The following is a 27905-nucleotide window of genomic DNA, read 5'->3' on the forward strand; positions in this document are numbered from 1 at the left end:
CAGACTGACCCCTAGAAAGCAACAACTTCCGGTACGCGGCATTATGGGTAGTGGCTTAGCCCCAGGGGCCTGCGGCGCTGACGCTATTGCAGTGGCGCTTTCGCGAGGTTCCCTCCGGAAGTTCAGATACAGCCGCCTGGAAGAGCCTGGCTGTCAGTTTTCCCCACTCTGGTGTAATTATGGGGTTGTTTAAATGTTTCGGAAGCATGAGTACCTACCTGGTGGTGGTCAGAGTATTGGAATCTCCTGGATGGGTTACGTTATTCACATTACACCTAAATTCTGGCTAGGAGGGTAAAATTTACATTTCACGCAGTTCCCCTAATTGTGCCCAATCGCCTTCTAAATGTTGAGTACGTAAATTGTCTTGAACTAACCTTGCCCACGGAAGGTAAAATTTTCAAACATTTACTGTGTGTCCGTTAAAAATATGTAAGGGCCGAGTCCCCTGTGAAGTGAATTAAATGAACATAGGCTCGCTACCCTAGGGTTTAGTCTTCTCCAGAAGACACAAAAGCAGCTTGGGGGAAAAAAAAAAAAAAAAAAAAGATGCAAGCGCCAGTAGAAACATAGGCAAGGGATATGAACAGGTAATTCACAATAAAAAGACAATTGGTCATAAGAGATAGGAAGAAATGTTCCTCCCTTATTAGTAATCAGATAAAGGTAGATTAAGTGGCATCCTAACCGTTCAAACTGGCCAGAGTAACAAGGGTTACATTTAACTCTTTTGCTCTTTACTGCTGATAGAATTTTTTAAGCTTTCTTCACTCAGCACACAGGCATTTTTTTTTTTTCTATTCTAAAACGCAGCCTTAGGGACATTGTACCACTTGCTTCCTCTGCTTAGAATGCTGCTCCCCATGATCTTCTGTGGTTGCTATTTTATTGTAATTCTGTTCACACCTTAAAAGTTACCCTCTCACAGAGAAATTGGCTGGGCAATCTAGCTTATATAGCTACCTGATCATTCACGTCACTTTATTTTTTGTCACTACCCCGCAATTATCACTATCTAATATTTTTCCTTCATATTTACCTATATATTTCTCCCCCCCCCCAGCCCCCATACATACACAGAAACATGCAAATGTAAGCTCTTTGAGAGGTGGGACATCTTTGTCTTGGTCGTGGCTATCTCTAGTACCCAGAAGTGTCTGGAACATAGTAAATGCTCAATACTTACTGAAGGATAGTCATTAGAAATGAAAAATCTTGCAAGAATGTTCATAGTAGCCTTACTCATTTTAGCCAGAAACTAGAAACAACCCACATTTTGAACAAAAGAATAGGAAAACTGTGGTTTAGTCATAAAATGGGATTCTAAGCAATAAAAAGAAACGGTAAGGCACAAGAACGTGGATGAATCTTTAAAATATTATAGTGAAAGAAGACATACAGAAGTACCTACTATGTAATTCTATGCATATGAACAGGCAAAACTAATTATGGCAGGAAAAAATCAGAACAGTGGTTGCCTCTTGGGGGGTTCAGGTGGGGACTAACTGGGAAGGAGCATGAAGGAACTTTCTAAGATGCTAGTGATGTTCTATATCTTAATAGGATTTGAGCTACACAGGTGTATACATTTGTCAAAACTCAGCAAATGTACATTTAAGATGTGCATTTCATTTTTACCTCAAAATAAAAAATCAAACATTTAATCTTAATGCTATACATGCTGAAGTACTTAGGGAGAAGTATGCTAAGGTCTGCAATTGCTTTGAAATGCATTAAAACAGATGGATTGATGAATGGATTAGATATATGACAAAGTTGGTAGAATAAAATGTTACGATAGTGTCTAGAATCATGATAGCACCAGTTTCTTAACCTCAGCACTATGGACAGTTTAAACCAGCAAATTCTTTGTTGTAGATGGATGTCTTCAGCACTGTAGAAAGTTGAGCAGCATCCCTAGACCCTATCCATTAGATGCCAGAAGTACCCTTCCAGTTGTGACAACTCAAAATGTCTTCAGATATTACCAAATGTCCCCTGAGGAGCCAAATCACCCCCTTCTTTTCTTCTTCCCTGAGGGTCACTCCACTACTTCACTGTAAAATTTTCTCAACTTTACTGCATGCTTGAAATCTCTCATAAAAATTGGAAAAAAAGGGGCACCTGGGTGGCTCAGTTGGTTAAGTGTCTGCCTTTGGCTAGGGTCATGATCCCAGGGTCCTGGGCTCCAGCCCCACATCCGGCTCCCTGCTCAGCAGGGAGCCTGCTTCTCCCTCTGCCTGCCGCTCCCCCAGCTTGTGCTCTCTTTCTCTCTCAAATAAATAAATAAAATCTTTTTTAAAAAGTTGGAGAAAAATAGATTAAAAACATTGAAAAATGCCCACAAAGCACCAAGTCAAAGATGCAGCTATGAAAACGTATGTACTAATCTTATTTTCATTAAAAAAAAGTTTCAAGTTATTGATACATTATACCAATGAATATGTTCACAAAAAAATCCTGAGATTTCTAAAATGAATATGTAACATAAAGAAAAAAGGCATTACCTATATTTAGATTGTGAAGAAAAAATCTAAATTACTCTCATGGTGGAGTCGCCTTCAAATTGTCCTTTTATTATCAGTGACAAATTTCTATGCAGTAACACAGTATTTCCTAAAGTCGCCACGACCACCATCCAGGCTCACCTCTCCCTAATGCCTTGCTATTTAGGGGCCAGAAGCATCCCTCTTGTGTGGGAAGATAACAGAAACCCAGAAAAGGGAACCCCACTCTGACCTATTGAATCCCAAGCTACACATAACCGAACAATTCCTACGCATGTTTGAATCTGAGGAGCGTTACTTTAATGGACCATTCCTTGGCCCAGGAAACAGTGCCGTCTAATACTTCTCCGTGACCCTGGCAGCAGCTGGGAAATGCCGATAGGGTGGAATTTGTACTTTGCGACTGAGAAGCCCATAGCATTGCCAAGAATTCCAGCCGCTGAGCATCTGCCAGGACCAAACAGCCAGGACCAATGGGCTTCCGGGGCCTTTGGCCCCGCGCGCGCGCATGCGCCAAACGGAGAGGGCGTTGTCTCACTTCCCCTAGGCCGCCTCGCTGGAGTGGTTTGTAGGCTTCGGATTGCCTAGCACTGGAACTCAGAGGCTCCCTCTGGATGAGACTTGAGCTGTCCATGCGGCCAGAAAATCTATAGTTTCAGCACCGAGGGGTCCGTGGCTCCAGGTGAGTCTTCAGTCTACCGCCGCCCAAGCGAAACGGGAATTTCCCGTGTGGCAGAGGCCCGTTTCCGACTTCGGGAACTTGGCGACGTCGTGGCCCCGCCTTCCCGCGTGCTCATTGGTTAGAGCCGGCTGTTCTGACCCCGCCCGCAGTCGGGACCCTCCCTTCCCACATTCACCACCATCCCCAGGCCCAGGCAGCTGTTAGGGGCGACGGCGCCTGCGCACAAGGTTTCGGTAGTGGCCTTCTGCAACTTGCCGGGTGTCAGGGCTTGTGCCGCCTGGACCCGCTCTCCTCTAAAATAAAAATCTGCGAGGAAAAAAGAATGGTTCCACTTAGGAAACTCCGTTTTCATTCTACGTTCGTACAGAATTCACTGAAATCTTGAGTCCGAAAATTCTTTTCAAGGGTTTGGGTCTTTTTGCATTGAAATCTTATCTACGAAAATAATTGGACAAGTAAATAATATACCTGTAACATCACTCCCATGGTTGTTCGCACACGGGTTGCTTGGCCCCAAACTTCTTTGCTGGCTCTATTTCATCTTCCAGACCTCCGAACTCAGTAGGACTTTCTCCCAACTTCACTCACTCAGTAAGTGACAAAACAAACATGTCTTTAAATATATGTTGGTTACTCCCAAAATTACATCTCCAGCCGGATACCTCATAAACTGCATAATTGTACATCCAGCTGTCTTCTGAACATCTCTATTGAGAGGTGTCTTAATAGGCAGTTCATTACAGTGTATTTCTTTTTTTTTTTTTTTAAAGATTTTATTTATTTATTTGAGAGAGCGAGAATGAGAGAGAGTACATGAGAGGGGGGAGGGTCAGAGAGAGAAGCAGGCTCCTCGCCGAGCAGGGAGCCCGATGCGGGACTCGATCCCGGGACTCCAGGATCATGACCTGAGCCGAAGGCAGTCGCCCAACCAACTGAGCCACCCAGGCGCCCTCATTACAGTGTATTTCTAAAACCAGGCTTCGAGTGTCCACCATCTTCCCTACCTAAATGCCAAATCCATCCTTCCTGTCTCTTAATGCCTTGGATTCATTCTTACATATCACATATAATTTGTCATTAAATCCTGTTGGTTCTACTCTTTCTATATGTCCAGAACTCGAAAGTTGCTCACCACCTGGACTACACATCCTAATCCAAGCCACTGTCATCTCTCCCCAAGTCATTGTAGTACCTCCCTGGTCTTTCACCTTTCATCCTCATTCCCCTGCACATTTCACAGCATCAGAATTGGGCCTCTCCATAAGTAAGTCAAACCCCTGCAGTGGCCTTCCATATCAGACAGAATAAAATCCGAAGTCCTGGCCATGCCCTCTGAGTCCTAACGTAAACTGCCCCACATTTCCTCTCTAATCTTGTCTCCTAAAATCTTGCTCCAGGCTTAGTCAGCTCCAATACCTGGTCTAGCACTTCCCTTCCACAAGACCTTTGAATTTGCTGTTCTTCTTGCCTAGAAAACGCATTTTTTGTTGTGATTTTTTAAAATTTTTTGGTGATTTTTTTCGTGGTTATAGTCTTAGTGCCAAGGACAATGCTTGACACACAATAGGTGCTCAAGACACATTTGTGGATGAATGACAAATAACAGCAACCACTTTTATAGTACTTACTCTGTTGCCAGGCACTGTTTGAAGCACCTTCCACACATCATTTAATCCTCACAGCAACCCTATCATTCCCATTTTGGAGATGGGGAGACTGAGGCACAGAGAAAGTAAGCCACCTGCCTAAGGTCACACAGTTTTTAAGTGCATGTTGGCAGTCTAAGTAGCAGAGCACATATTTAAACCACTATGATAAAAATACAAAATAAGGGCGCCTGGGTGGCTCAGTTGGTTGAGCGACTGCCTTCAGCTCAGGTCATGATCCTGGAGTCCCGGGATCGAGTCCCGCATCGGGCTCCCTGCTCGGCGAGGAGCCTGCTTCTCCCTCTGACCCTCCCCCTTCTCATGTACTCTCTCTCATTCTCGCACTCTCAAATAAATAAATAAATCTTTAAAAAAAAAATACAAAATAAATTCACTTCCTCTAATAACCATCTAATAATATCTAATAACCTCAACTTTAAAAAAAGACTAGAAAAGATATTCATGGAATTCCAATGAGTTCAGGGATTTTGAATACTTACATGAATATTTTGTTTAATAACAGTAAATGCCTAAGTTAGGATGTCAAATGAAAATAGGGTATAAAATTATATGAAGTGACTGGTTAGTAAAGAAAACATAGATACACACTCCACTTTGAAATTCTGAAGAGACTGCTTAATGAAGGGACTGTTTACAGAGGTGTGGCCAGGCATTACTGCCTCTAGGCCTAGGACGATTTCCTGGAGCTGAGGAAGAAGGGCTGCCCACAAAAGCTGTGGTCTTAGGGGGTCATGGCCATTGTCAGAATCCCACCAAAAACAGGAAGCCAGTGGTGAAGAAACACCCTGGCTTCTTTCTCCTCCCATCCTCCCCGTTCCTGCCAGAGCATTAGCTGAAACTAACCACAAGAAAGACGAGTGGGGTGGTATAGGCTGTGGAGGTCAGTTTTTCAGTCTAGAGCAGGGAAAAGAAGGACCAAGAATGTGTTTAGGGGAAAAGAAGAAGTAACTAGCAGAAAATGGTCCAAATAATGAGCCCCTGAATTAGGCCTTTGTAGTCAAGGTTGTGAGGAAGGGACAGGCTCAGGGCTATACTGTTTTTCTTGTGCTTTCCTGCCTTACAGACCTTTCTTCTCTCCCCACTATGCTTCCTTCTCCACTTTTCTAAGTCTTAGCCTATCTTTAAGGCTCAAGTCAGGGTCACCTGGCTGGCTCAGTCGGAAAAGCATGCAACTCTTGATCTCAGGATCGTGAGTTTGAGCCCCACATTGGGTGTAGAGATTACTTAAATAAATAAAACTTAAAAAAAAAAAAATTGGAGAAAAGGTTCGACTAGATCCTGTCTCCTTCCTTAAATCTTTCCTGATAGCCCATTTCATTGATCATGTACTCCTCTTAAACCCCACAATAATGCCTATACTAGTCATTTAACACTTAGCCTTTTTTATGTGCATTGTTCTGTATCTTACTAGATAATATGTACTGATCCTCAAACTAAATAGAAAGCTCTGGAAAGGAATGAAGGATGAAGCTCTAAATATAGTATTTACTCAATAAACATTTACCCAAAGATGAGAAGGAATTCCATGAAGACGCCATTAACCAAGATAATGGTGTTTGATTTCACAGAGTAAATTCTCTTTGAGAAGGTAAGCCATATTTCCTTTGGAGCAATGGGACTGAGTTCTGTTTTTCTTTTCAGATGTGTAACTCCTTTTTTCTGAATTCAGAAGCACTGTATACTAATCCTAAAACTTCAAACAATATAGAAGCATACAAATTAGTCCTTCCCTTCTTCCTTCTACCCACATTTAACAAACTAATTTGGTGAATTCTCTGACTTTTTTCATGTATGTATAATGATATAACAATGAATAATATGATCATACCTATTTATATTCTTCTACAATCTACTTTTTTAGGTAACTGTTGTATTATGAATATCAGTGTTAATATATATATTTTGATCTCATAATATTCTGTTTAGATATATATTTATTTAACTAATCTATTGTTGAACATTTAGGTCATGTCTGATTTTTTTATTACAGATAATAAGCACTGAACATCCTTATAAACACCTTTTTTATATACTGTCTGATTTTTTCCTTAGATCAGCTTCATAGAATTAGGTCAGCTTTCCTTATACCAACTTTTTCTTCTATAACAATTACCAGATGTTAACCATCTTGTATGTGTGTGTGTGTGTATGTGTATGTGTGTGTTTGCACATGCATACTAATTCAGTAAGTTAAAAATATTGTGTAGGGGGAACTTCCACTTTTGGAACAACAGAGTAGATGTGTTTTTCCTAATTTGTCCAGCTAAGTACAACTAAGGATCCTGGACACTATTTATAAAACAAACACAAAAGACTCTGAAAAGTGAAAGGGAATGCAGACCAACTAGGGACCTTGGGACCCAAGAAAGGACACAGTGGTGACTTCCTTGGTTATTCTTTTTTGCCTCAAATATCTGAGACTTGATTAAAGAAGCAGCAACCCAGAAATACCAAAGGTACAGACCAAACGAGTTGTAAAGCCTCAAAAAATCCTGCTCTCTAGCTAAAGTACCAAGAAATGTGCAGCTGAGCAAGATGGAAAACACTTAGATAATAAATGCTCTACACCAGGCAAATACTAAAGAAAACACTGTGGCCTCTCCCCTACCACACCAGCAAAGGGAGCCTAGATTCCAACTTTACTGAGCTGTACTAAGCACTTCAATGCCCACACCTTGTCAGGATGTATCAAAAAATCTGATTAGGGATCTAGGACTTTCCTCTCTGCCTGGTGATAATGACCTTACCAGAGTTTAGTGTCAGACCCATGTCAGATCCATGTCAGATCACATGGGGAGCCTCTACTTCCACTCTGATGCAGCAATAACAAGGCATCCCTCCTTCACCCTGCTGGTATGATGTCCAAGAAGTCTAGTGGGGAGTCCAACTTTCACCAACACCTAGCATTAGCAAAGTGGCCCATCAACATGGTGTTAGTGGAGGCCACATGGGTAACAATAAGGAGGCTTTCCCACCCTTCCTGGGCATAAGCCCCCCTTTTTTTCTCCCTTCTGAAGCAGGATGTCAGAAAAAGTATGCTAAAATGGGAGATTTGAGTAATATTCAGAGTCTCAGAATACTTAAAATGTCCAGATTTCAATAAAAAAGTCACTCATCATACCAAAAACAAGGAAAATCTCAAACTACATGAAAAAGATGATAAAATAGATGCTGATGCCAGGATGACAGAGATGGTAGAGTTATCTGACAAAGATTTTATTTTTTTAATTTTATTTTTAAGTAATCACTACACCCAATGTGGGCCTTGAACTCATGACCCTGAGATCAGGAGTTGCATGCTTCCTACTGAGCCAGCCAGGTGCTTGATCTCAGGGTCATGGGTTCAAGCCCCACATTGGGTGTAGAGATTACTTAAATAAATAAAACTTAAAAAAAAAAACCTATCTTAAAAAATTTTCAGTGAGCAATTATAAACACACTTCAAGCAAATTAAAAAAAGGGTCCCAGTAAAGAAATAGAAGATGTAAAGAAGAATCAAATGGAAATGATAGAACTGAAAAATGCAATAACCAAAATTAAAAACACAGAAGATGGACTCAACAACAGAAGAAAGGGGACAGAGGAAAGGAGCAGTTAACTGGAAGATATAATAGAAATTATCCAGTCTGAACAGTGGAGAGAAATAGAGCAAAAATAAATGAACAGAGTTTTAAGAACATATGGGACTGTAACAAAAGATCTAACATGTCATTCCAGAAGGAGAAAGAGGACGGAGGGCAGAGCTGAAAAAAGTTCTTGAAGAAATGATGGTTGAAATTTTCCCAAATTTGTCAAAAGGCATAAACAGATTCAAGAAATTAAATGAATGTCAAGCACAAAAAAACTCAAAGAAATTCACATAGAGACACATCATAGTCAACCCTATGAAAACTACAGAGAAAGAAAAGATCTTGAAGGCAAGCAAGTAATGAACCTTTGCTATAAGGTTCAAATAAGAGATTATTTCTCATCAGAAACTATGGGGGCCAAAATGAAGAGGAATGATATTTTTCAAGTGCTGAAAATAAAGAATTAACAACCTAGAATGTCATATCCAGTGAAAATATCCTCAGGAATGAAGGGGAAATCAAGACTTTCTAAAACTTTTTTTAAATTATTTTATTTATTTATTTTTGAGAGAGCAAGCACAAGCAGGGAGGGGCAGAGGGAAAAGCGGACTCCCCACTGAGCAGAAGCCCAATGCAGTACTCAATCTAGGACCTTGGGATTATGACCTTATCCAAAGGCAGACGCTTAACTGACTGAGCCACCCAGGTGCCCCAAGAAATTCTAACATGAAGGAAGATTAAGATAATTTGTCACCAGCAGACCTACCCTAAAAAAAATAGCTTAAGGAAGTTCTCTAAATGGAAAATTTAATTAAGAAATAATAATTAGGGGGGCGCCTGGGTGGCTCAGATGGTTAAGCGTCTGCCTTCGGCTCGGGTCATGATCTCAGGGTCCTGGGATCGAGTCCCACATCAGGCTCCCTGCTCCTTGGGAGCCTGCTTCTCCCTCTGCCTCTCTCTCTCTCTCTCTCTGTCTGTCATGAATAAATAAATAAAATCTTTAAAAAAAAAAAAAGAAATAATAATTACGAAAATAATAAAGAAATTATTATGGAAGAAATACAGAAAAAGCAAAAGTATGGGCAAATAAAATGGACTTCTCTTCTGTCTTCTTAATTATATTTGATGGCTGAAGCAAAAATTATAACTCTTGTTCTAAATATATATAGAAGAAAATTTTAAGATCACTATTTTACAAATGCAGGAAGGTAAAGGTACATAAAGTTTCTATATGTCATTCAAGCTGTTTAAATAAGACACTGGTGGACTGTGATGTTTTATATACGTGTGTGTAGAGTAACCACTAAAAGAGCTATAAAAAGAAATACATGCAGAAACGTTACAGATTAACCAAAATGGAATTCCAAAATATTTTCTACCTGCAAAAGGCAGGGAAAGGAAAACAAAGAAATGGAAAACATAGAAAAAAACAGAAAATGAAATAGGTACTTAAGTCCAAACATATCAATAATCGTGTTAAATGTAAGTTGTCTAAATACAGTAATTAAAAGACAGAGATTGCCCCCCTACATACACACACACAGAATTATCTGTTCTGAAATATCAATAGTGCCAAGATTGAGAAATCCTAAACTGGAGTCTGGTTAAGTCTAGACTCTAGACTTTCAACAAATTCGTGTTTTCTACTGCACATTACACTGCTGCTTTCTAGGGAACCTGGTGCTGGTTCCTGAGCCTTCCTGAAGTTCTGCAGCTCCCCAGCCACCTGACCAAGCAGTTAATAGAGGGAAGGAAGCTGAAATATAAGTTAGTTATAATTCATTTCCCCTTTTCACCTTCCAAACTTTTGTTGATAGCTTTTGTTATTTCCTTTCCCTTTGTCTTTGAGAATTTATCCTTTTATTCTCATTTTAATGGGGTCACAGAGAAAGGGAAATATTTATACACGTGCTCAGCCTCCATGTTTTATCAGAAGTCCCTACACTTTTTCTTGCAAATGAAATTAATTTATCTAAAAAAACAAAATCCTATTTGATTGTCATCTTGGTGAACTTCATAACCCTGGAATGGTGAAGATTTTCTAACAAAGATTCAAAGTCCAGAAGCTATGAAAGCAGAAGTTGATGAATATGCCTACTTAAAAACTCATGAATGGTACACACAGACAAAAAACACCATAAAAAGACTATGTATTAAGAATTTTTTTAAAGAGTTTGCAGGGGCTGGGGAACCTGGGTGGCTCAGTCCATTGGGTATCTGCCTTCAGCTCAGGTCATGGTCTCAGGGTCCTGGGATCAAGCTCCGAGTTGGGCTCCCTGCTCAGTGGGGAGTCTGCTTCTCCCTCTCCCTCTCCCCGCCCCCACCCAATTCATGTGCCCTCCCTCTCTCTCAAATAAATAAATATATAAATAAAATCTTTTTAAAAATTAATAAAAATAAAAGGTGAGGGGACTATGTAAAAACTTACATTTCAATATGGCAACTTTTGGAAGGCAACCTGGCAATATCTACCAAAATCTAAAATGTTATACTTATTGACCCAACAAGCCACCTCTACAAACTTATCCTTGAGAATACAGTATTAACAGTTTGCCAAACTGTATATATAAAAAGAACTTCTATTAAAGAAATGTTCATAATAGCAAAAGTGTGGAAACAACCCAAGTGCCCATCAATAGGCAAAGAATGCAATAAATTATGACATATCAACATGATTCAGTATGACAGTCAACCACAGAAAGAATGAGATAAATCACTATGTACTGACAGTGAATATATCTTTGACATATATTTGGAGGGGAAGAAGTGGGGGAAAAAGATATGTTTATATGATCCCTATGGATACATTTTGATTATGTATCTCTTTACATATACTTAAACATTATACCACCATATATTTTCCATTTATGTATGTCTATATAATTCCTAAAATATTTTCTGTTTCTGTAACACCAAAACTCTTCGCCTTGGATGTGAGACTTAGGCAGGTAGGGGAAGAGATCACCAGCTGAAGCCATATCTTCATTTTTTAACCTTCTACCACTTGAATTTTATAACCTAGTACTTTTTTTTTAATGTTAACAGAGGGTACTTGAGCTGTGGGATTGTTAGCATATTTTCTCTTCTTCACATTCTTCTGCTTTTTAAAAACTAATAAACACTAATATTAAGAGAAAAATATTAACCATCCACAAAACTAACTCTTACTTATTCTGTTCATTCTAGGTTTCCAAAGTAACCAGTCATATAGCCTCTCTCCTGGCTATATCATTGATAAGGCTTTTGACTACACAATTAGTTTACTTAAGTGAAATTGTTCACTGTGGCAGCTCAAGATTCCAGGTCAACTATCCAGACACAGAGGAATTTGATGCCTGGTTATTATTAAAGTTTTATGGCTTTCACTGGATCGGCCCATAGTTTGGATCCTTAGTATATTACATCTGTTTAAATTTCACATTTTATGAAGAAATCAAACACACTTTCATAAGGATCTATATTGATCTATTGAGTTCTCCCAAGATTGCATTTGTAAAATATCTATCTTATCTTATCCTTACCTCCTTAGAAATTTACGGATATCCAAAAATGATTGAGATTGAACAGGCAGAGGCCCAGCTCTCTGAGTTAGACCTGCTAGCCAGTATGTTCCCTGGTGAGAACGAGTTCATTGTGAATGACCAGCTGGCTTTAGCAGAACTGAAAGATTGTATTGAAAAGAGGACGTTGGAGGGACGATCTTCTAAAGTTTACTTTACTATCAATGTGAACCTGGATGTATCTGAGGAAGCAATGGTAATTCAGTTTGCTTTTTGAAGAACTGAAAGCCTGTCAAGAATTAAAACACCACTTAGGGCATTTTCTTCTTCTTTTTTTTTAATCAGGTGATGTTTTCTCTGGCTTGTATTCTTCCCTTTAAATACCCTGAAGTTCTGCCTGAAATTACTGTCAGGTATGTTACAGAAATTGGCCAACATCAAAGGTTAAAATTAACCTGAGAATAAAAGCAATGCTTAAGTTTGTTTTCTGTTCCAAAAAAATTGATTTAATTTTTATACTCCATATCTTTTTCATCAGATCAGTATCACTAAGTAGATCCCAGCAGACTCAGCTAAACACAGATCTGACCGGATACCTGCAAAAGAATTGTCTCGGAGATGTCTGTATATTGAATGCCACAGAGTGGGTTAGAGAACATGCTTCTGGCTATATCAGCAGAGACACCACACCTTCCCCTGCTCCAGGAAGTACATTCCAGCCAGTTGATCTCATTCTCACAAGACTGTGGATCTATAGCCATCACATCTACAACAAGTGTAAAAGAAAGAATATTCTAGAGTGGGCAAAGGAGCTTTCCCTATCTGGATTTAGCATGCCGGGGAAACCTGGTGTTGTTTGTGTGGAAGGCCCACAAAGTGCCTGTGAAGAATTCTGGTCAAGGTTTGCTTTCACAAATGTTGTATGCTGTGTCAATAATTTTAGTAGTAAAGAAGATACTAGAGATGTGGAAATTAGTATGTCCCTGGGGTTGTACCTTATAGGGATTCAGTCTCAAGTCAATGGATAAAACAGAACTCACATATGATCAGCATCACCCCCTTCCCTGACATGGTGCACATAGATGTTCTGTGTATAGCTGTTTAATTGAGCCCCTGTCCAAGATGTTATGATCCCCTCCATTTCCATGGATCAGATTCTTAGTGATGTGATAAGCTGTGCATATCCTGTGAAACAAACAGGTTTCTAATCTTCTCATTTCTGTACTGACATCCTGAATGAGTTTCTAAGAAGTCCCTTTGGGAGTCTGAGACACAGCAATGTCCACATTTCTAAAATGTTGATATGAGGCAGTAGCAATAAATGAGTTTGGGGATAGGATCATGACCACCATCATATTGAATTAAAATAAATCCCTGTGAGATAAAAGTAAATTTCTTTACTTCTGGGAAAAGGCGTTGAAAAGTCTGTTTTATAACTTCTATTTTCAATGCTCTAGAAACAAAACACATTTTCAATATGTCTACTTTGAAAATTTCTTTTCAGACTCAGAAAATTAAACTGGAAGAGAATTTTAATTCGCCATCGAGAAGACATTCCTTTTGATGGTACAAATGACAAAATAGAAAGACAAAGAAAATTTTCAGGTTTTGAAGAAAAAGTGTTCAATGTTAGTGGAGCCAGAGGAAACCACATGGACTTTGGTCAGCTGTATCAGTTTTTAAACGCCAAAGGATGTGCGGATGTTTTCCAGATGTTCTTTGGTGTGGAAGGACAGTGACTGGGCAAAGGAGTCTTCAAAGTATTTTGTCACTGTTGGCCTTTTGATTTTTCCCCCAGTCTTTCTTGAAAGATGAAGTAATTTGGGGCACCTGGGCGCTTAGTCGGTTAAGCGTCTGACTTTGGCTCCGGTCATGATCTCCAGGTCCTGGGATGGGGCACTGCTGTCAGGCTTCCACTCTCTCTGCCCCTCCCCCAACTCATGTGCTCTCTTTCAATCTCTCCCTCTCAAATGAATAAATAAAATCTTTTAAAAATAAATAAATTTTAAAAATAAAAATGGATTTAAGATATCAAAAGAGAGAAGAACAAGTTAGATGGTCCTGCCTGCACTGTATAATGTAAAAGACACAATAAAAGCTATAAGAGGGGAGGGGCGCCTGGGTGGCTCAGTCATTAAGCATCTGCCTTCCTCTCAGGTCATGATCCCAGGGTCCTGGGATCGAGCCCCACATCGGCTCCCTGCTCCATGGGAAAACTGCTTCTCCCTCTCCCACTCCCCCTGCTTGTGTTCCCTCTCTCACTATGTCTCTGTCTGTCAAATAAAAAAAATCTTAAAAAAAAAAAAAAAAAAGCTATAAGAGGGGAGCCTGAGTGGCTCAGTCTGTTAAGCTTCCAACTCTTGATTGTGGCTCAGGTCATGGTCTCACAGTGGTGGGATCCGGTCTCAGTTGGGCTCTGAGCTTGGCAGCGAGTCTGCTTGGGATTCCCTCGCTCCCTCTCCATCTGTCCCTCCTCTCTCACTCAAATAAATAAATCTAAAAAAAAAAAAAAACTATAAGAAACTGTAGTTAAGGGCACCTGGGTGGCTCAGTCCATTAAGCATCTGCCTTCAGCTCAGGTCATGATCCCAAGGTCCTGGGATCAAGCCCCACATCTCCCTCTGCCCACCCCCCCCCAACCAGCTTGTGCTCTCTCTCGCTCACTCTCAAATAAAATGTTTTAAAAAAGGAAAAGAAACTGTAGTTAAATGTTAGGAAACATAGCTTTCTTAGATTATTACCAATGATTACATATTTTATATATAAACATCCCTATTAGGTAAAATTGACCAGTATGATTGCACATACATTTATTCCACAATGACAATCTGTCAGTGTATTAATTTGATATATATCTTGAACTGGAATCATCTACAAAGAAATAATAAATTCTGAAAAGAAACTATGAGTCCCAAATCAAACTATGGTTAAAAATTAAAAGGATTATTAGAAAACAAACGTGTGGGCAGGAAATAGTGACCATATGTCCACTTTTATTTGTAAAAGTAATTCCTGTACAAACTTTTTTTTAAGATTTTATTTATTTGAGAGAGAGAGAGAGAGAGCACCAGCAGGGGGGGAGGGGCAGAGGGAGAGGAAGAGGCCGACTCCCTGCTGAACAGGGAGCCCAATGTAAGACTCCAGGATCATGACCTGAGTCAAAGGCAGATGCTTAACCGACTGAGCCACCCAGGTGCCCCAAACAATTCTTAAGTAAAATTTTTAAAAATATTGTAAATTGTAAAATTAATCCCATAAATCCAAATTAGTTGAACTTGGACTAACAAAGTCAAAAGCCATTGTTGTCATTTGCACATTAATTTGATAAACTGAATTTTAAAACAAAATTACATCTGCTGTGCAAAACTGATGATCACTTTGAGCACTAATATAAAAACTTAGCTTTTTTTTTTTTTAGAAAGCTATATAATAAGATATTAGAGAAACCCAACAGAATATGTCGTTTGTGGACCTCCATAAAGACTGCAAGGCAGCTACGAGTTTATGGCATTTAAGGACTGATGCACTTGGTGCTTCCCAGTCACCTACCCCCTGCCACGATTACAACTATTTAGAACCATCTGAGCCCATAAAAATTCCGCAAAGGGGCACTGTGAGCCTTCCGGTTAAACACAATTTAGCAATCTGCTCCCATCAGGACTGGGGAGGGATGTGGGCCTTAAAATCTTTTGCCATCGCCCTCTCCCCGCCAATATCAAAGGCAGAACCCTTCAAGGAGCAGAGCAGATTCCAGCTCAGCATGAAAGGGAGTGACTGGCTACCTGCTGACACTCGGCTCCCCAGAGGCTTTCAAGTGCTCCGGGGTTTTGACTGACACTTTGGCCTTCCCCAGCCCCCGCAGCTTGAGCGCACGCGAGGGCTCGCACCGGGCGCAGCTGGGAGGGCCCTAACGAGGCTTAGCGCAGGTGCCGCACCTTCACCGACTTGTCCTGGAACTACTAGCCCGGGTTGGGGGCGTTGTGAATGTGGGAGCAGGTGGGCAGAGGCTTTTGACGTGGGGCTCTAACCCTAGACTGCGGACTTGCCCTTCAAGTAGGGATCTCTCCGCTGGACGGGTGCGGCTGTGCTGCCAGATGGCCTTTTTCTTTTTTTTTTAACCGCTCATTATCTTTTGGGGAAAAGGCTTCGATATGCATTCTTTTGGGATTTCCCAGATGCTGCTATAGCGGGAGAATTGGTGGAATTCTCCCTGAAATTCTGGTGGTGCAGTCCAGGACCGCCGTGTCTCCAGATTTTAACCAGGGAATTATCTAAGTGGAGGCTAATTTTTTCCTTCCAGGGGCATTTGGCGTTTTGGATTTTGTGAATCTCTTCTTTCTCCAGCCCCCCCGCCCCCATGTAATACATTTTTTATTAGAAAAGATGATTATTATAGGAAATGTAGAACTAACTGGATTTAAAACCTACCCACAAATCCGCCCCCAAGAAGATAATACTAAATTTTGGTTTTACGTTTTATTTTCTAGTATTTTTACTTACGGGTATATGTGATATTAAGTGATATGTGATATTCAGTTGAATGAATGCAGCATTTTAGTTAGTTCTGGAAATTCTTACCCACTTCAGTTTTGTTATTAAAGATATCAAGTACCTGTATTTGTCCTAAGAGTCCTTTTTATGAATCTCCTTGAAGATTAAACACGTTCACAAGAGGATAAGAACAAAACTATAAATGACAAAAGACTCAAAAATAGACATGGTTAAAGATCTGATGACAGCTCATTATAATGTACCTGACAAGGAAATCTGGTTATTTCTGTGACACATAACACCTCAATAATCAGAATACTGAGTGATGACCTTATACCAGAAGGTAACATACCAAATAAACATGCCTAATTGGTCAAAGAGACGTCATTTATGATTTAAATCTTGGGGAAGTTTGTTAAAACCTTAGAAAGTTTTAAAGCACTTGCCTTTATAGGATTACAGATCGTTAAAGACCTGATAAAGACAAAACGTAGACACTGGTTTTCCAGGCAGACAAAAGAAAAACACCCTTTGTTTACATTTTTCTTATCAAGAGCAGACCAACAATCTAAGAAAATTTAGTGTTTTTAAGAGAAAGAAAGCACGGGGCGCCTGGGTGGCTCAGTCGGTTAGGTATCTGCCTTCAGCTCAGGTCATGATCTCAGGGTCCTGGGATCGAGCCCCACATCGGGCTCCCTGCTCCGCGGGAAGCCTGCTTCTCCCTCTCCCACTCCCCCTGCTTGTGTTCCCTCTCTCACTGCCTCTCTCTGTCAAATAAATAAATAAAATCTTTAAAAAAAGAGAGAGAAAGAAAGCACAATTTCAATCTTATACAAGTGTACTTTTAAAATCCACTCATTTGGGGGCACCTGGGTGGCTCAGTTGGTTAAGCGTCTGCCTTTGGCTCAGGTCGTGATCCCAGGGGTCCTGGGATCGAGCCCTGCATCTGTCTCCTTGCTCAGTAGAGAGCCTGCTTCTCCCTTTCCCTCTGCCTTCCTGCCATTCCCACTGCTTGTGCTCCCTCTCACTATCTCTTTCTCTGTGTCAAATAAATAAAATCTTTTAAATAAATAAATACATAATACATACATACATAAAATCCATTCACTTCGGCTTTAGTCCACCCTGATGGCATATAAAATTCCTTTACAAAGATTTCCTTTCACAAACCTTCTACAACTTTCTTTTGCATTCAGATTTTGTCTCAAGCCATTTTTCACCAAACAACCGGTATCATTTTAAGACAAAATTTCTTTCTTTTGCCTTCAACAAAAATGTATTTCCATTCATTATATCTTTTATTAAGATTGATTTTATTTATTTATTTATTTACTAAAGAGAGAGTATGAGTGGGGACAGAGGTAGAGGGGTAGGGAGAAGCAGACTCCCTGCTGAGCAGGGAGCCTGACATGGGGTTCAATCCCAAGACCCTGAGATCATGACCTAAACTGAAAGCAGACACTTGACTGACCGAGCCACCCAGACACCCCCTTATATCTTTCTTATATATCTCCTACTTTCCTACATGTAGAGTTGCTTCCCTTATTTTCATCAGTTTTAATTACATTTAGCAGAATTTTAACTCTTAGAAAATTTAGTCTCTTAGTGAAAACTAAGTAGTAACCAATTGTGAACTGTTACACCAGAATTCTTTCAATGGCAAATTTATGAATCAATTAAGCACAAAGCATGCTTACCAACAAACTCAACTATCCTTAGTTTCTCCGCAATAAGAAGCCAACAAACCTACATTCACTAATCAATGCTTTAGCACTCCTTTCTATTTGGAAAAAACCTAGATATCTGATGAATTCAATCCCAAACATCATCCAGGCAAAACTTTAAAGTTTTAGGCTACCAAAGACTATCTTAACAATTACCCATGAAGGGCGCCTGGGTGGCTCAGTTGGTTGAGCGACTGCCTTCGGCTCAGGTCATGATCCTGGAGTCCCTGGATCGAGTCCCGCATCGGGCTCCCTGCTCGGCGGGGAGTCTGCTTCTCCCTCTCCCACTCCCTGTTTGTGTTCCCTCTCTCGCTGTGTCTTTCTCTGTCAAATAAATAAATAAAATCTTTAAAAAAAAAAAAACAAAAAACAATTACCCATGAAAACCTTGAGATGGACAAAATTAACCATCATTTTAAGTCATCTTTTTGCTGACAAATTGCAACAGAGATAACACAAGCTTATTTGACCTTTAGTAAACCTTGGTAGAATAAAAAGTTTCATATTTAATGCTGAGAACTCTAAAGACATGTCTATCTTAATTAAACCAACAAACTTAAATTAGTTTAAATAATGAATTATGTTCCACGTGGGTCCCCTTAAGAGTCAATCAATTTGTTTCCCATCGTTAATTTTTGCCTGGGGCACCAGTGTGGAAATCTGAAGTGGGCAGAGTTAGGTCCAACAGGGTGCTCTTTGCTCCTTGACAGCAAGGATAGGAGGAGGAGCCAATGGTGCCAGAGGCACTGAGGATGATATAGGAGACAGTTATGCAGGCTGCACCGAAGGTGGTGCAGAAACAGGAGGGGGGGAGGGGAAGGCAGAAGAGGTGAGGTGCTACCAGGAAGGCTGGAGGCAGATAAGAGTCCAGAGGGCAGAGAAAGTGGTCTCCTGGTCTTAAAGCTCATCCACTTGGACAGATGAAAAGACAGGTTGAAATGATGGCTGAAACCAAGTTTGCACTGCAGTTCAGAGTCTAGATGAGAAGATTCAGCCCCACATTGGACACCAAAATGATGTGGTTTGAAGTGGTGGGGTTCAGAGTCCATGGTCAAGAAAGAATTCTTGAGACACCTTTGGTGCAAAATGGTGGCTTTATTAAAGCACAGGGACAGGACCTGTGGGCAGAAAGAGCTGCTGTCCTGGGGTTGTGAGGAGTGACGGATTATATAAGATTTTCTATCCTATGGAGTGGAGGGTGATGTTAGGGCTCCAGGAAATTGAGTCTATAGTTTCCTGGAGATTGCTTTTTTTCTTGTAAATCATTAAGACAGTTGCAAACTAATGGAGACTCACGTCCTACATGATTGTGATCTCTATCAGTTAACCACTTGTTTTTTCCTTTCCTTTGTTCTTAGGCAGCCAGGAGTGCCTGAGGAATGTCACACATATACCCCAGGGTGGGGGGAGGGGGTTGCAATTTTTGTGCTGCAGTCTTTCGCTTTGCCTTCAACTTGCCTTTTGCTCCCTATCAATGAGATCGTAACCTTTTTCGGTTTTTGTTTTGTTCTGTTTTCAGTTTTGTTTTCCAATCATCAAAGCTACGGTGAGCATCCATTATGTGTCTTCATGTTAGATTTCCAAAAGTGGAAATTCACTCTTAAGCCCTGGATTTCTCTTGTCAAATTGCACTAATGAAAGGTTAAGAAATAAAAATTGCAATTCTGAAAATTCCTTTTCTCTAGATTTTAATCACCATTATTATTATTTTGTCTTTTTTTTAGATGAAAAACCTACATTTTATGTTATCTTCATTTGACTTTTAGAGTGGGTCAATTATATTTCCTTTGTGGTAAATGCCTATTTATGCTTTACTTATTTTTACTTAAATGGGCAGCCTTAAAATATTTATTTGTAAGCATTTTTTTTTAACAATAAGCACATTGGCCCCTAGGTAATGTTGCAGATTTTCCCATTTGTCTATTTGTTTTTTCTGACATAGGGAAAAAAAAATTTTAATTTAATGTATTTAAATCCATCAATAGTTTTCTTTATGGTTTTCTTTTTTTGGAGTATCAACTGGGAAGGCTTTCTGTTGGTTCAAAACCTTGGGAGCTTCTCAGGTGTAATCTGAGAGGCCACACCTCCCCCCTCCACTGGGAGGGCAGGGAGGGAAGGAAGAGGCATGCCACTCCAGAGTACTAGGTGGCATGTGGTTTTTGTTTGTTTTGCTTTGCTTTATTTTACAGGAGATTTATAGGGGAAAATAAAGACGCTTTTGAAACAAGGGGTTTTTAGCCTTAGCCTTAAGCTGTTTCCTCTTAGAGTTGAAATATGCCAGGAGTCTTTGTTATTCTGTAGTAAGAAAAGAAGAAATCCTTTCCTCCTAAAATCTTATAAAGGTCCTTCTGTTCAGTCCAATTTGCCAACCTAGGTCACTTACCCATCCATGGACCAAGTTTACTTCCCAACTTCTGTGTTTTGGACTGACTGGATGCTTTGTCCTGAAACTAAAAATGAATTTCTCTCTTCTAGAATCATGAGTGTAGGTGTATACCTGAACAAAATTTGTCCATTAAGTGGCAAAACTAGAGGGAGTCATCTTTGGTGGAAATTTGTTTATTGTGCAACTTAAGAATACTCTAATCTTTTCGAATATTTGCCTTTTGATCTCAAAAACTTGAATTTTTGTTGCTTCGGGGAGGTAGTCATATTTCTTTGTTGCCTTTTTAAGCCATATTATGGTAATTTGGAATACATTTTCAACAACTTTCTATTAAAGAATGATAATATATTTTAAGCAGAATAACAGAAAAAATAAGCTTTATTTTTTAAAGTGAGTCCAGAAAGAAGATGCTGGGGCACCTGGGTGGCTCAGTCGGTTAGGCATCTGCCTTCAGCTTGAGTCATGACCTCAGGGTCCTGGGGTCGAGCCCCGAATCAGGCTCCTTGCTCAGCGGGGAACCTGCTTCTCCCTCTCCCTCTGGCTGCCGCTCCCCCTGATTGTGCTCTCTCTCTCTCTGTCAAATAAATAAATAAAACATTTTTAAAAAATTTACTTAGGGGCGCCTGGGTGGCTCAGTTGGTTAAGCGACTGCCTTCGGCTCAGGTCATGATCCTGGAGTCCCGGGATCGAGTCCCGCATCAGGCTCCCTGCTCGGCAGGGAGCCTGCTTCTCCCTCTGACCCTTCCCCCTCTCATGTGCTCTCTGTCTCTCTCATTCTGTCTCAAATAAATAAATAAAATCTTTAAAAAAAAAAAAAATTTACTTAGTATGAATTTTATTGTGTGTGTTGGCCATGAAGATAATGCAAGCAGAATAAATCCACTATTTCAGCATTACAAAACGTTAAGATCAAAGACCAATAATCAAGAAAGTCTCCTATCTAAAATTCATTAATTGTATGATCAGAATGTTTAATAAATCTGACCCAGATAAACAAATAATTGGGATATACAATACCAAAATATCATATTCTTAACTTTTTAATGCATTTACTTAGGCTTAATAGAAATATACCCAGGGTTTTATCATCTTTCTAGATTTTAATAATTTTTTTTTCAAATATTCATCCACTGTTAGGCCTTTTAGTATTATAAACAGTCTTAGAAGACATGCAGCTTTCTCCTATTAGCCCCATCTTACTTCCATACCAGGTATTGTGACATACTAATTACCTTATAGCTTGAGATGTTGACCCCTGGGAGGTGACAGTTTTAATAAACAAAGGGAACTTACATAGGAGGCTTTCTTGGGTGGCAGCAAGATGAATGAATCCCACACCAGCCCACCAAATCTTAAAAGTTTATATAAAGAGGTTTTAACTAGGTTCAGTCACATATACTGTACAGGTGTTCTTAACACCATATCATTACCTCAAGGCTAAATCAGTCTCCGGGAGCAAGAAAGGCAAATGGAATACACATTTCAAGGGAGGGGGGGGCAGAGGGGTAGTGAGGAGCCCCCCCACTACCTGGGTCCAGCTCATGGGTCAACCAGCAGTTCTTTTCCATGACCTTCCCCAACACTTTCTGAACTCCAGGATAATTGTAAAATATATCTATTTATATAACCTTGTAATTTCGTTTGTTTTAAAAATCTTGTGAAAGGAGTGCCTGGCTGGCTCAGTCAGTAGAACATCCGGCTTGATCTTGGGGTTGTGAGTTCGAGCCGCATGTTGGGTGTAGAGATTACTTTTATAAAATCTTGTGAAAATGATATGCAACATTCATCCTATTTATCTATGAATATTTACCTTGTACAAAAAGGAAAAAGAATAAAACAATAAACAGTCATAGTCTTGCAACCCTGTTAAAGAAATAAAACTTTACCAGTATAGTTGAACTCCGCTTGAGTACTTTTGTTTATTACAACAATCCCTGGCAGATTAACCCCTACCCTGAAAGTATTTATCATTCCCATAAATTTCTTTGTACTTTTATGACATATGTATCTATCTCTATGCAACATCTTATGGCTTCATTTTTAATGTTCAGTCCTTAGCAATTCATTTTAGAGTGCTGCATGAAATAGGCATTTAAATTATTTTCTCAAAAAGTAACCAGTTGTTCCAATGATATTTGTTGGACAATCCATGTTCTTCAGACGTTTGAGATGCTACTCTTATCAGAGCCTGAAGGTGGGCTTCTGGATGTGCCTTTCTATTTCACTATTTATTCCTAAACAACACTGTTTGGATTGTTATGGCAGTATCTCACGTTTTAAAGTTTGTTAGATGAATCATTTTTTTCTGTTTGCTTTTCAAAATATTTGTAGCTATTCTTCATGTGTATCCTTTCAAATGAGCTTTTGAGATAGTTTTGTGATACTTAAAAACAAAATCTTGGGGCACCTGGGTGGCTCAGTCAGTTAAGCCTCTGCCTTTGGCTCAGGGCATGGTCCTGGAGTCCCGGGATCAAGCCCTGCGTCTGGGGTCAGCCTGCTTCTCCCTCTCCCTCTGCCCCTCCCCACTCATGATCTCTCATTCTTTCTCAAATAAATAAAATCTTTTAAAAAAATCTTACCAGGAATTTGATTGGGAATATATTAGATTTATATGCATAGTTTTTGAGATTGACACCTTTTAACTTTTGTGATTTTTTCATCATCTATTTATGACTCTGATTAAATTTTTGTAGCCTTTTTCCTCTTGGTACTGCTCTTATATACTATTCTTAAATTTTTTAAGTATTTTGGATTTAATAATTATCTTCAATTAGGTCTTTTATTTTAGAACTCATTTTTTTTTTTTTTTTAAGATTTATTTATTTTAGAGACAGAGCACAAGAGGGGGTAGTGGGAGAGGGAGAAGCAGACTCCCTGCTGAGCAGGGAGCCCGATGCTGGACTCAATCCTGGGACTCCAGGATCATGACCTGAGCCGAAGGCAGTTGCTTAACCAACTGAGCCACCCAGGCGCCCTTTAGAACTCATTTATTATAACTTCAAAATTGATATTACTGCCTGATTGAACAAATTCCTCTCAGTATTATTTACTAAAAACATCCTTTGATTCTTCCTTTACTCTCTCAGACATACTTTCAAACCATATTTTTGAAGTTCATTAAGACTTTTGGTTGCATTAAATTATATGTATTTTGATTAGAATGGACATAATACTAATAACTAATATGTATTAAATGCTTATCAGGTTTTGTGCAAAATCCTTTCCAAGGACAATCTCTTTACAGCAATCCTTTTGATAAATATACTTTACACACAATAAAACTGAGGATCAGAGCAGTTAAGTGAAATGTACAAATTTGCAGTTAGTAAGTTGAGGACCTGGACTAGAAAGTCAGCATGAACCCAGAACCTGCCTTCTGAAGAGCTAACATATAGTCCCTTGTCATTTTCCCATTATTTCACTTTTCTGTCCAGAAACAAAAGATATCTTTCCATATATCTTTTATGCTCCTCAGTACATTTTTTGTATTTTTTTCCATATAGGATATAAATTTTATTATTTTATTCTTGTTGATATATATTTTATTGCTACTTAGAATATCATCTTTTTTCATTATATTTTCTGTTATTGTTAGTCAAATCAATACCTTTATTATATTGGATATTTATTTAATATCTGACTATCTTTGTAAAGTATTTTATTCTTTTAAATATTTCTTTTATTAACACTCTTGTGTTTTTCAAGTAGACAATCACAATATGCCAATAATACTCCAGTGGCCTACTTTCCAATATTTACATTACTTATTTGTTTCTGATATATTTTTGTAGTACTTGGAACTACAGAACAACGATCAAGAATGCTGGTAATTGAATGCTGTTTTTTCCCCTAAATTTATTGCTAATACTTATTATTTATTCAATAACTGTTTACCCACTCTGGAATGGATAAAACTGGACCCAGTCCTCATCAAATTTTGATTCTGGTTGGAGAGAAAGACATTTGACAACCATTGAGACTGCTATTTATTTTCAATTTTTGTAAGTAGAACAATCCATGAGAATGCATACAGCAGAATCTGACCCAGCTGAACTTGGGAAGAGCAGGGTGTTTGGAGAGAGGGAGTGGCAAAGAAATTTTCACCCCAAAAGAATAGCCTTAGTGAAGATCCTGAAGCTGGAGAGCCTGTGACACATTTGGGGTGCCTGGGTGGCTCAGTCAGTGGTTAAGCATCTGCATTCAGCTCAGGTCATGATCCCGGGGTCCTGGGATCGAGCCCCCCATTGAGCCCTGCATCAGGCTCCCTGCTCAGTGGGGAGCCTACTTCTCCCTCTGCTGTTGCCCCTGCTTGTGCTCTCTGTCTCTCTTTCAAATATATAAATAAATAAATAATAAATAAATAAATAAATAAATCTTTTTTAAAGAAAGTAGCTCATGTTTGGCAAGTAATGAACAGAATGGCATGACAGCTTGGAGGGGTGGACTAGGGCCATGTAATATATGACTTTATAGGCCATTTTTAAATTAAATACTCCTCTGGCTACAGCATGTATCCTAGATTGAAGGTGGAATGTGTATTTGCAAATCAATGAGGAGGCTATTGTCAAGGAATGATTCTTGGCTTAGCCAGTGGAGATGGAGATGGAGATTGAAATGTGGATACATTTGGTGGTGCCTGGGTGGCTCAGTTGATTGGGTGTCCCACTCTTGGTTTCTACTCAGGTCATGATCTCATGGGTCGTGATCTCATGGATCTCATGATCTCTGGGCATCGGGTTCTGTGCTCAGCGGGGAGTCTGCTTGAGGATTCTCTCTCTCCATCCTTCCCTTACTCTCTCTCTCTCTCTCAGAAATGAATAAATAAATCTTTTTTAAAAAAAGAAATGTGGATACATTTGGAAGATATTTAGGAGGTTAAGTTGTTAGGATCTGAGAATTTATTGAATAGAGGTACAAGGGAGACAGTGATAGGAAGGTTTATTCTCACAAGTGTGGCTTGTGGAGGTGAATTTATTGTGGTGCATTTTACCAAGATACACAATATAGGACAACCAAGTTTGGGGGTAAAATAATTCCATTTTGATAAATTTGAATTTGAGTGCCCAAAATACATTCAAATTAAGCTTTCTTTTTTTTTTTTTAAAGATTTTTTATTTATTCATTTGAGACACAGAGATACGGAGAGAGAGAGCATGAGCAGGGGGGAGACAGAGGGAGAGGGAGAAGCAGGCTCCCTGCTGAGCAGAAAGCCCGATGTGGGGCCTGATCCCAGGACCCTGGAATCATGACCTGAGCCGAAGGCAGACGCCTAACCATCTGAGCCACCCAGGCGCCCCTCAAATTAAGCTTTCTAATAGAAATTGTCTACATAGGTCTTTATTGTAAAAAGGTCTGGACTGCATATAAATTTAGGCAAAAAGCTGTGAATATAGATGAAATTGCATAGGCAGAAACTATGGATGAAGAGAGCAAATGGCCTGAACCGAATCCTGCCGAATAATGGACTCCAATATTCAATATTTGAAAACTCCATAGAAGCAAATGAGTCACCAAAGAAAACCAAAGAAAAGAAAATTAGGAGGAACAGTCTGAAAGTATGGTATCAGAGTAGTGTAGAGAGTATTTTATAGGTACATTCACATTTCTGCCCCTACCCCTTACTCCACTGGATTTTTTGAACCAAATCTCAGACATTGTTATCTTTTTGTGTACAAGCTTCAATGTGTATCTTTAAAAGACAGACTCTTTTTTTTAACACAGCCAAAATACCTTTGTCATACCCCCAAAATTATTAACAACCATTCTTTAATGTCACCAAATATCCAATATATCTCAGAATTTTTTTTAACAGTTTGTTTGAATTATGATAAAAACAAGAGCCACACTTGCATTTGGTTGGTATGTCTCTTTAGTCTCTTTCAGTCGGTCCCCTTTCTCTTCCTTCTCTTCCCTCTCCTCCTGCTCGTCCTTCAGCATATTTATAAAACTGATTGCTTGTCTTGTAGACTTTCCCAAATTCTAGATTTTGTTGATTGTCACTGTTCTTTAAAAGCACCCCTTGCTACAAGGTTTGCCATTGTTTCTAGACCTTTTCAGGAGACAAAGATGGAAAATACTATTAAAAAACATATGTATACACATGCACATAGGAGTTCATACTATTTTTTTATTTCAAATTTATTTTATTTTAAACCTTTTTTTTTTTTAAAGTAAGCTCTACACCTAACATGGGGCTTGAGCTCACAACTCTAAGATCAAGAGTGTCATGCTCTACCAACTGAGCAAGCCAGGCACCCCTATCTTAAACCTTTTTGATTTTATATCTCTTTTCTTAGTTCCTAATGGCATTAACATAATTACATATTTGCTTTTTAAATCAAATATGAATTTAGGTAAAAACCCAACTTTTTTCATGTAGACTTCTATGAGTTTTGAAAAATGCTTATAGTTGTAACCATTACCTCAATCAAGATACAGAATATTTTCATCAGCCCCCCAAATTCTGTGTACCTTTATAATAATTACATATTTGATTTGATTTCAGAATAATAGTACTGATATTATTATGATATTATAATTATTGAAAATAGCTTAAGAATTTTTTGCAGTTCGTTTGTAAGATATATTCCACACAGATATACAGTCTAAATGAATGTGCCCTAGAGTTCACTGAAATAATTCCTCTTTGTGTTACAAAGCCATCAACTTTACTGATGTACAAGTGTATTTGTTTCATTTTGCTTTTCTTTTTTAGGGAGAGTTTTAGGGAGAGAATTTATTTTTATTGCTAAAATCATGTGAAATATTTACTTGATTCTGAATTCCAGTCTATAGTATAAGCTATATTCAGAGAAGTCTAGAGCTCAGACGAAGTGTCCCATGGAGCTAGGAATCAGCCCTCTGAGGGGGATGTTCCTGCCTGGCTGCTCAGTTACTGGTACCCCTGAGGTGCACAATAAGGGTGACTGATGATTGAAAAAAAGATGCAGAGTGAAACCGACTGCCACCTAAACGCATTGATGCTGCCAGGGCAAAGCACCACTGCTGGGATGATGCTAAGGGAATGGAGCAAGTCACTTCTCCTTCTTGTCTCACTCTCCTTCTAGTCCCCACTGTGGATGAAACCTAACAGGAAGCCAGTTGAATAAAGGAGAAAGAGTTTGCAGAGTCTCAGTATCATGGAGTTGAGTATAAAGGGGTGAGTATGTGGACATGAGAGACAGTAAGTAGCAATGTGTGCTTATATTTCTCTAGTGTCATTGAGAATCAAAATCACTTAGTACAAGATCTGTACATTTCAAATTTTACTAGACTTTTCTAAAAACCACACTTAACAATTTTGATACAAAAAAGAGGGGGGGGGGGGATTTAGAGAATATTGCCTAGAGCACTACTTCTCAAATTTTAACAACACCTAG

At 39.3% G+C, this 27905-nt stretch overlaps 1 protein-coding gene across 1 annotated transcript; it reads left to right on the forward strand.

Annotated features, from left to right (window-relative positions):
* Positions 1-3055: 3055 nt before the first annotated feature.
* RWDD2B (RWD domain containing 2B) lies at positions 3056-13722 on the forward strand. Its single transcript, XM_021678036.2, has 6 exons — positions 3056-3189; positions 6268-6444; positions 11955-12181; positions 12271-12338; positions 12464-12826; positions 13430-13722. Exons 3-6 carry the CDS (start codon positions 11975-11977, stop codon positions 13662-13664), a joined length of 873 nt encoding a protein of 290 aa, XP_021533711.1. The 5' UTR covers positions 3056-3189; positions 6268-6444; positions 11955-11974; the 3' UTR covers positions 13665-13722.
* The last annotated feature ends 14183 nt before the right edge of the window (positions 13723-27905 follow it).

Source organism: Neomonachus schauinslandi, chromosome 1 (assembly GCF_002201575.2).
Source record: "Neomonachus schauinslandi chromosome 1, ASM220157v2, whole genome shotgun sequence".
NCBI lineage: Eukaryota > Metazoa > Chordata > Mammalia > Carnivora > Phocidae > Neomonachus > Neomonachus schauinslandi.

Excerpts from the sequence above, each read along its gene's own strand:
- RWDD2B (XM_021678036.2), top strand. The coding sequence starts at position 11,975 with ATGATTGAGATTGAACAGGCAGAGGCCCAGCTCTCTGAGTTAGACCTG. Across the intron at positions 12,182-12,270 it reads ATGTATCTGAGGAAGCAATG|GTGATGTTTTCTCTGGCTTG; the intron begins GTAATTCAGTTT and ends TTTTTTAATCAG. Across the intron at positions 12,339-12,463 it reads CTGCCTGAAATTACTGTCAG|ATCAGTATCACTAAGTAGAT; the intron begins GTATGTTACAGA and ends CTTTTTCATCAG.